General features: G+C 36.3%; 1 protein-coding gene across 2 annotated transcripts in view; it reads left to right on the top strand.

Annotated features, from left to right (window-relative positions):
* Positions 1-1,728: 1,728 nt before the first annotated feature.
* Positions 1,729-9,665, top strand: part of tnfrsf1b (tumor necrosis factor receptor superfamily, member 1B) — a 13,602-nt gene continuing 5,665 nt past the window's right edge. The window contains exons 1-6 of one of the 2 annotated variants that reach the window (XM_042766846.1): positions 1,729-1,958; positions 6,996-7,083; positions 7,233-7,358; positions 7,928-8,086; positions 8,519-8,609; positions 8,692-8,957. In XM_042766846.1, the coding sequence (XP_042622780.1) occupies positions 1,896-1,958; positions 6,996-7,083; positions 7,233-7,358; positions 7,928-8,086; positions 8,519-8,609; positions 8,692-8,957 (793 nt within the window). In that variant the 5' untranslated portion in view covers positions 1,729-1,895. The remainder of the gene's footprint in view (positions 1,959-6,995; positions 7,084-7,232; positions 7,359-7,927; positions 8,087-8,518; positions 8,610-8,691; positions 8,958-9,665) is intronic. The other variant, XM_042766844.1, reaches the window with a different exon arrangement.

The following is a 9,665-nucleotide window of genomic DNA, read 5'->3' as shown; positions in this document are numbered from 1 at the left end:
ACAGAAATGGAGGAAAAAACCTTGGGAGAAACCAGGCTCAATCGGGGGGCCAGTTCTCCTCTGGCCAGACGAAACCAGCATGACGTGGTTTAATTCCAGGCTGCAACACACATCAGATTGTGCAGAGGACTTGTCTGGTTCCTGTGGTCTTGTGGAACATCTAGTTGACATGGTCTCTGCTGACATTCAGGACTGTAGAGGTCATCTCTAGGTGCTGAGCCATCATCTGGACTGTCTCCGTATGGCTACAGTGACCTGCTTAGTAGATGCCATTCTTCTTACGATGTAGCGAGTACATCTGGGGTTCTGAGAAGGGTTCCAGCTGACCTAATTAATGCAGCCTAGCAATCTTTAAGTTTAATAGACTTTTAATGATAGAAATATGATAGTGTGTTATGTGTATGCCAGGTTAAAGAGATGGAAACAACGCTAGGTAGATTGTTCCAGAGTTTGGGAGCTAAATAAGAAAAGGATCTGCCGCCAGCAGTTGATTTGGATATTCTAGGTATTATCAAATGGCCAGAGTTTTGAGAACGCAGTGGACGTGAAGGATTATAATGCAATAAGAGTTCGCTCAAGTATTGAGGAGCTAAACCATTCAGGGCTTTATAAGTAATTATTAAGATTTTCAAATGTATGCAGTGTTCAATACAGAGCCAGTGCAGAGTCGACAGAACCGGGCTAACGTGGTCATACCTCCTGGTTCTAGTAATGTTCCATCCCTCTATTTATTGTTCTTTCTATCAATTGTTTTTTCTATCATTTTGTATCTCTTTCTATAGTTCTATCTGTCATTCTTTCGATCATTCTGTCTATTGTTCAATCATTCTATTTACATTCTATTCCGTCATTCTATGCATCTTTCTTTCTGTCTGTCCTTCTATCATTTTTTCCTAGTGTTCTATTATTCTATCTTCCGTTCTTTCTATCATTCTGTCTATTGTTCTTTTTATATATATTGTTCTATTTACATTCTTTATTTCATTCTATCGGTCTCTACCGTTCTTTCAATCTGTCTAATCTATCTATCTATCTATCTATCTATCTATCTATCTATCTATCTATCTATCTATCTATCTATCTAATATTTCTTATATATCGTCTATCCATCTGTCTGTCTGTCATTCTTCCTATCATTCTTATGTTCGCTATTTCTGTTGAGCTATCATCTATGTATTATTTCATATCTATCTATCTATCTATCTATCTATCTATCTAACATTTCTAATCTATCCATCTGTCTGTCTGTCATTCTATCATTCTTATATTTGCTATTTCTTTTGATCTATCATCTATGTATTTTTCCTATCTATCTATCTATCTATCTATCTATCTATCTATCTATCTATCTATCTATCTATCTATCTATCTATCTATCTATCTATCTATCTATCTATCCATCTATCCATCCATCCATCCATCCATCTATCTCTGTCTATCTGTCTGATTCACACCTGTGTACCTGCACAGTAAGACAGAGAGCACTTGATGGATTTATATGTGCACTACACACATATATTTGTGTATGAAGCCCGTGGAATGCTTATATTTTTTATTTTTCTATTTTAATATGTATTATTTGAGTGATTGAACTGAAAATCTTACACCATTTTCACAAATACAGAAACAGTCCAGAACATCAATTATTTCTCCTTCATGTACCTCATAAGTGTTATTTTCCTAAATCCTTATTCCCAGGTTTAAATGAGTTTTTGATTCCAAAGTAGGCTACAGGAGGAGCTCATGTCGCTCTCTTCAGAGGTCTGCTGTGTGATTGTGTCAAACGCGTTGTCGCTTCCTGGTTTGCAGGGGGGGACTGCCGTGCAACATTTCCGGGACTCGGAGAGTTGAGTGATGGTCAGTCGGAATTCAGTCGCGCGGGTCGCTGAAGGATCATGCTGATTCTCATCTCACGGTTATTATTTATGGCGGCGGTGTGGCGCGTTGCGGAGGGGAAGGTAACGAACAGGTTTATATGTGTTGCGGACAAACGCAATGTAATGATTCATTCTTATACTTGCATGACTTTCACAAGTTTGTTTTGATAGAGATCAAGAGATTCTTCTGAAAAACACTAAACGAAAAACAATCGTTATTCTCGGATTCTAAATGTGAGTCGTAGAAATGAAAGATATATTTATTTTCACTTGTGTTCTGTTGTCGCGCTGTTGGAATTTCCAGCAGAGGTTGCGTGCTTGGTTGGTGTCTCAAATCATTGCGAGCTGCCTGCTGTCATCCGTATCACGTGCATAGGCTACTTTAGGGCGCTTTTTACCAAGACTGCATTATTGAACATATGCGAAACCTAGTGTGCTGCCTACGTAGACAGCATTGTGGGTGTCACCGTCATAGTGACCTAATGAATTACATATATTGACATCATATAAAGTCATTATAGACCTCTTAAAACGTAGCGTGTTTCATATTTAGCGTTTTTGGGCATCTTGGACAGCTACCTAAATGATATTTGTTGGGAATGATGGAAAATCTAGTGACCTGTCTACCTATACAGCGTATTTGGGATAATTGTCCTGTGTATACAGCATTTTTGAGTGTCTTTGGCAAAACTAATTGAGCTGGGCATTAGAAGTAGCTATTTCATTACTAATGTACCTACACAGCATTTCTGAGTGAGTCACCTACCCAAACTGCATTCTTGAGCACCATGGGTAACTTAAAAAATACAAAAAAATAGTATGCTGACTATTTGGATAACATTTTGGGCATAAAAACACCATTCTACTTGGACTCTATTTTTGGTCTTCCTCAAAACCCAGGAAGCTGCCTACTAGATGTGCTACTTTTTAGAACGTGTGGTAGACATGAAAAACATAATATACGGCCTACATAGACAGCATTTCTGGTTGTCTTTGGAAAACCAAAATGAGCTGGGCATCATAAGAATCTCACAGCTAGTGTGCCTACACAGCATTTTTAACACAATATAGGCAAAACAAGTGAACTGCTTGACCAAATTGCAATTTTTAGCATCATGAGTATCTGAAAACATGGTATGCTGCCTAGTTAGACAGCATTGGGCATCTTGGGCATAAACACCACTACTGTATCTTGTCATAATGAGCATATACAAAACCCAGCAAGCTGTCAATTAAGACAATATTTTTGGGAAAAACCAAATGACCTGCCTATCTAGACGGCATCATAAAGCATAATATACTGCCTACATAGACAGCATTTTGGGTGTCTTTGGCAAAACAAAGTGTGCAATGATTGGACATTTTGAAGAACCTTTTTACACTTTAAAGTTTTGTAGAACCTTTATGGAAAGATTCTGTGGATGTTCTTCATGGAACCTTTGATGCCAATAAATAACCTTTATTTTAACAAGTGTATGCATCTTAAAACATAGTTTGCTGGCTATTTAGGCAACATTTTGGGCATCATTGGCATAAGCGAAACCTATTAATCTACCATACCTACATAGATCATATCACTGGACATAAGCGAGAGGAAAAACCCAGTGAACCCTACAAAGACCGCAGTTTTAGCCATCATAACCTAGTGTGCAGTATCTCTGTGCATCACAGGATGGTAAACTGCCTACTGCAAGTGGTGTCTAGAAAGGAAGTATCCAGTGTATTGTCGAGTCGTTTTTCTTGTGGTCTAGATTGAGAAGGTGGGGAGTTCACGTATATTGCAGTTTAACTAGAACACGTCTGCGTACTTTACCACATATCAAGTGAGCATGTAAATTAAGTGTTGTTAAGCAGCATTGTTTTCTGTGTTTCTGTCCCTTTTGTCAACTCTTTAAAAATCCTCAGGTTCCACTTGCTCTACTTGTTTTAACACCATTTACACAATCTAGAAGTCATGGGAAAATAAACCTGCTGTGACTGAGAAACGTGCTGAACAAAGAGCATGCAGTTGCTTAAATAATAAAAAGATTAATTTACAGATTACTGAATGATCTTGGTAGGCTGCATGCATTTAATAAGAAATGCGTGTGCTTTTGGCATTCAGTGTGTAAATGTGTTAGGGCTTGTTGGTGTAATCTACTTTACTGTGGTTTGGTTGGCTGTAAAGATAAGCGCTCAGTCTCTGTTCTTCAGTAAAGCGCACTGTTGCATGGAGGAAGTCTGCTGGGCTGTATATGTGGGTCGTTTCCCAGTAACACACCTCAGCAATTTCCTCTTAACATCTTGAGCGTTTGAGAAGACATCAGTGGTTTCAGAGATGATGCAGTCATTTTTCGTAACGTCTAATCTGTTTCCTAATCTTTTATATAAGGATGTGCATTTCTTGCAGAAATTATTTTCATGAGATGAAATTTTTATTTGAAGTCGTCTTTAATGGTAGCCCTTTCACCTCAGACAGTCATTTGAGTCATTTGTAAGAACCCAACATATAAAGTGAGTGTGTCTTTCGATTACGACAACTCTTAAATCATTCTGTGCATTTTGGTCTGTGGCAGAAAGCGCAATTCTCCAGCAACTTCCTTTTTAGATTCAGAGATCAGTTATAGTGCTGATACGGACTGAACAAGCTACGAGAGATTATGCTGAAACCATCTTTAACCATTTGAGGGTTTGCAATGAGAGTCATGGGAAGTTCTAAGCCTTTGAATGTGAAATGTCATAATCTCAGACAAATTAATCACGCGATTATGAAATTGAAGAAATTTTTCTGCGATTATGAAAGCTGTTTGCATAGCTTGTCAGTGAACTATGGCTCTGTGTAGTAAATGCTGCTCCATCTGAAAGCATGTGAAAATACCACATTTAATAACGTTTTTACTCCAAACTCACTTCATAACATCAGTCGAGTGTTTGAAGTAAAACTTTCTGTGAGATGATGTGGCTTCTTACACAGAATAAGACACGCAACATATTTCATAGTATTCTAAGCAGTGATAAATAAAGTCTATGTTGATTAGCATTGCATTATTATATACTTTATTATAATAAGACGAACTCAGATAAACCATATATTGTCATAGTCGTGTGTTTATTAGTCACGTTGAATCAATAAAAGCAGTTAAGTCTTCTGTTTATTCAGCAACCGATATAAGAGATTTCCTGCGTTTCTTCTGCGAGGTGTATTTGGAGTTTCAGCGCGAGAGCGCCCTCTTGCCTTCGGATGGAGATTTACTGCTGATTACAGAACTGTGCATCACTGAAAGATACGCATGACAATCGCAGTTTCTGCCTAATCGTGATTTTTCACCTCTGCAACTTAATTTGGATTAATCGTGCAGCCCTAACTTGTTTCCATTGGAAGTCACTGCAAACAAACATTTACTCTCGACTGCTGCAAAAAATATGCATCATTTTCTTTAAACATAATATAATTCGTTTTTTTACGTAGATGATATAAACTCGTAATTGCATGTTATAGAGTCAGAATTGTAAGATATAAACTCAGAATTCTGACTTTATAACAGAAAGTTCTGACTTTGTAACTTTATTGTCCTCAGAAAAGAAGTCAGAATAGCGAGAAGAGCTAATATCCTGCAGTACAGACTTTATATCACTCAAGTCTGAGATAAAAATTGTAAACTCGCAATTTCATCACAACTACCTTTCTTTTATTTTTTATTCTGTGGCTTCCATACAAATATGCTATTCATATCATTTAATATCATAAATTACCTGATCTGATCTGTGGCAAGTTTTGTAAACATATAAACAAATTCAAGCTGGACTTTTAGAGCTGTCAAAAAGTTCCCAACATTTTGCAAAAGTCCCTTTGCTTTTCCTCTGAAGAGCTTGTCTGGTTTCCCGATCTGAGTTTCCCACTCATTATTATTTCTCCCTCGCTAATTTGCACATTATTTTTTACTGTAGTTGGGTAACAGTCATTTCCATCTGATTTCACTTCTGATTTTGATCTCCTCTGCTCCGTCTTCCTCCCCTTCTGTCAGTGTTGATCATATTGTAGAAACTTAATTTTCTGTAAAGTTGGTTTGCAACGATTTGTATCGTAAAAAGCAATATACAAATAAACTTGAACTGAATTGAATTGATCATGTTTACATTCATTTGGAATTCTGCATGAACACTTACTGCACATGGACACCTCAAACACTGCTGATTCTCTCTATGCATGCAAATCTGTCAGGATAGACTCGGTATAGTGGTCAGAAGGTCATTAGAGGTCAGAAAAATATCAGTCTTTTATCTTTGCCACTCTCTATTGAACTTGGCCCATTTTGGCTATTCATACCAGTTCATGTCAGTTTCCACTGCAGAAATACCATGCGTGTGCTCCACCTCTTCACTGCAGTCAAATATGATGTCACTTTCTCTTCATTCTCTCATTTCCGAATCCTACTGACCACACCAGCTTTTGTAGATTTGCATAAAATTTTTTCAGATGAGTAAATATAGTGCCAATGTGAGTGTTTTATTTCAGGAAAGCTATGTATGTCCCATTTCTGTATATTTACATTAGCAGCAGCATGCATTACAGATCTGAATGTGTCAAATTAATGCCAATACCTGTTTGTAATGATCAGGGTGGCTGTTGACTGATATTGGGCTAAGATTTATTTAACAATTAAATCTTTTTCAGATATCAGTTTTAAAAAAGCTTCTTTTTCAAAATTGCCGTTGAAAAAAAGAAAAAGCGCTGCGCAGAAATTAGATTCTTGCTGACACGAAAGGGAATGTTTCTTTTAAACTGCCAAATGACTAAATATCATCTAAGTCTGTCACTTGTCGCTGAGCTTCTTTGTTTTAGCTGACAAGTGCAGATCTGAAACTATCACATCAGCGTTTTCAGTAAAAATGGATATTTGTGCTTGCTTTGTCTGTTTTTGACATATTTCGTGTCAGTGAATCTTGTGCAAACGCCTACACCATTCTAAATACACTTATAGCAGCATTAGCATCCCTGATAAAAGGTTTATGAGAAGAGATATATTGTGACTATGAGGAAGTGGTGTGTGGTGCTTTGTTCACAAGATAAGTATCTGTTCCTGAGAATGCAAGGAAAATGTCACTGATATTTTGACTTTTTCTCCTTTGTTTTCACAGACACCATATAGATCAGACGGATCATGTGATACAGCCTTTGAATATTACACCAAAGACCTGGGACTGTGCTGCAGTAGATGCAAACCAGGTATGTCATAAACCAAGGGGAGCGTGGGAGAGAATGTAAACATTTGTGTTCATAAACTGATTACTTGTTAGTTTACGAGGCCGAACTGTCACTGCTTTTGTGATGTTTTGAAGCAGCTCCAAGTTCTGAATCATTTATATTTATTCTAGGGACTCATCTGTCGGATATATGCACTAGTACTTCGGACACCATCTGTGGACCCTGCCAAGATGGACAGTACTCGGAAAATATGAACCATTTTCCTAACTGTTTCTCTTGTCCAAAGTGTAAAGATGGTAAGTTGACTAATTCAATGAAGCACTCCGCAATGACAAAGTCTTGTTTCAGTATTAATCTGGAATTTGTATGTCTACAAAACTACAAAAAAAACTACAAAAAAAAAAAAAAACCTACAAAAAAAAAAAAAAAAAATTATATATATATATATATATATATATATATATATATATATATACACAGTTATATATATAATTACCATGAATTTACAGTAACAGTTCACAATAACATCCCATTAGTTAATGTTAGTTAATGCATTAACAATGAGCAATACATTTGTTGAAGTATTTATTAATCTTTGTTAGCTTATAAAAATACAACTGTTCATTATTAGTTTAGTTTAGGTCCATTAAATAATATTGATTTTAATCACATATTATGCTGAAATGAACATGAACTAAGATTAATAAATGCTTTAGAAGTATTTTCATTCTTAGTTCATGTTAACTAATATATTTAACTAATGTTAACAAATGGGAACTGATAGTAAAGTGTTACTGAATTTACTTGTATTATTATAATATTCAATTCAAGACTTAACATGTTGCTGTCCATTTCTTCTTGTTAGTGAAAGGACTGATGTATCACACAAAGTGTTCTGCTGATACCAAAGCTGTTTGTGTTTGCAAGCCTGGGATGATATGTTCTAAGCGTAATTTCAATAATGAATGTGAGGAATGCAGAAAATATAGATCCTGCAAACCTGGTGAATATGTCATCAAAGAAGGTAAGAGGCAAAATAATCTAGCTACTGTACAAACACTTAGAAGTGTGTAGTCCGAATTGGAGTTGTGTAGCTTTTAGTCTCTGTCTGTTAGCTTTAAACTCACTCACGTTTGGCACATTCACATCTGAAAAATTCATTCTCTTCAGGGAAAAAATATTGATGACTCACTGAAATTTTGTCTAATAAAATGCTCTCCGGTATTCAAATGCCCCTCCCCTTAATATCTGCACTTGCTAAAACCACAGATAGGAAATGGTTTCCAGTTACTTGCTATTTAAAAATATACTGTATCTCCTTGTCCCAAACTTGTATTTTCATTGGGGAATATGTCAATTCATCCAGTCGAATACATCAAGTCATTTGATGCATTATTTGAACATTTTTAATAGGCCAGTATGTGCTATCATCATTATGGTGTGTTTGTAAATGCAGGATCAACTTCATCTGATGTCAGGTGTAGGTCGTGTCCGCCTGGAACGTTTTCAAACCGCAGTAATACTGAGCAGTGTAAACCACACACACAGTAAGATGCAAATGGAAAGAAAGACTCATTGCTTACAAATACACACACATGCATATGGCTTACTTGTCTTTTTCTCTGTTAGATGTGAAGGCAGGTCAGTTTTAAGACTCGGTGACTCTACAGTTGACACATTGTGTGAGATGAAGCCGCCATCAACAGCACAAACAACAACAACAAAGGCTCCTCTTCAGAGTTCACCCAAGCCTACTCACCCCATAGAACCGCGTAATTTAAGGGGGGAAATGCAGGAAATGCAGCCTATGAACACCACCACCTTATCTCTAGCACCATCGAGTAGAGTGACATCAAGCACAGCAGGGTCTCAAGATGTCATGATCTACTGCATTGGTAAATATGAGGCCATGCTACTAGAATTTAGTTTACAACCCATATAGAAGTACCAAGGTGTTACCATGGTCACTTTGTACAAAGGTCAGTTAAAAAATGTTGCAACCTCAATCAGCCAATCAGAATAAAGTATTACAAAGTGCCATTCAATAGAGTGCCCACTTTTCAACAGCTTTGATTCCTGAAAGTTTTTTTTAAAAAGTGTTTGTTAAACATGAGCTATGCGATGAATCACAATATTACAAACTTTGATTTGAAGCAAAAAAAGGACTTGAAAATTGAACAAAAAGACCAAAATTGTGTACTTAATGTTTTTAATAAGGGGAAAAATATACAATCCGATGAAGAATTGTGAATTACATAATCTCATTAAGACTGATGGATAAATATAAAACAATATATTTTGTGTTTATTGCAAGTATTTAAGTAGTTTGAGAGTGTAGGATGATTGGCTGTATACCGGCTAACAGAGAAGATTCTCAGAAGGTTTTCTTGAAGTTATGAATAAATGCTATTGCTATAACATTATAATAATGTTCGTTCAAAGTTATCCGGTCTTTAATAATGTTCATTTAATAATCTTTTTTTTTTTTTTTTTTGGTAATGTTTTAGTTGGACATTTGTCTAACGTTTTTTAAATGTTACTATTCGTTTCAGAATGTTCAGAACATTCAAAAGTAACATTCTCATAATGTTTGCAAAATGATC

The sequence above is a fragment of the Cyprinus carpio genome, chromosome A11, assembly GCF_018340385.1.
Source record: "Cyprinus carpio isolate SPL01 chromosome A11, ASM1834038v1, whole genome shotgun sequence".
NCBI lineage: Eukaryota > Metazoa > Chordata > Actinopteri > Cypriniformes > Cyprinidae > Cyprinus > Cyprinus carpio.
Note: the sequence above shows the minus strand (reverse complement) of the source record. Positions and strands in the feature narration are given on the sequence as shown.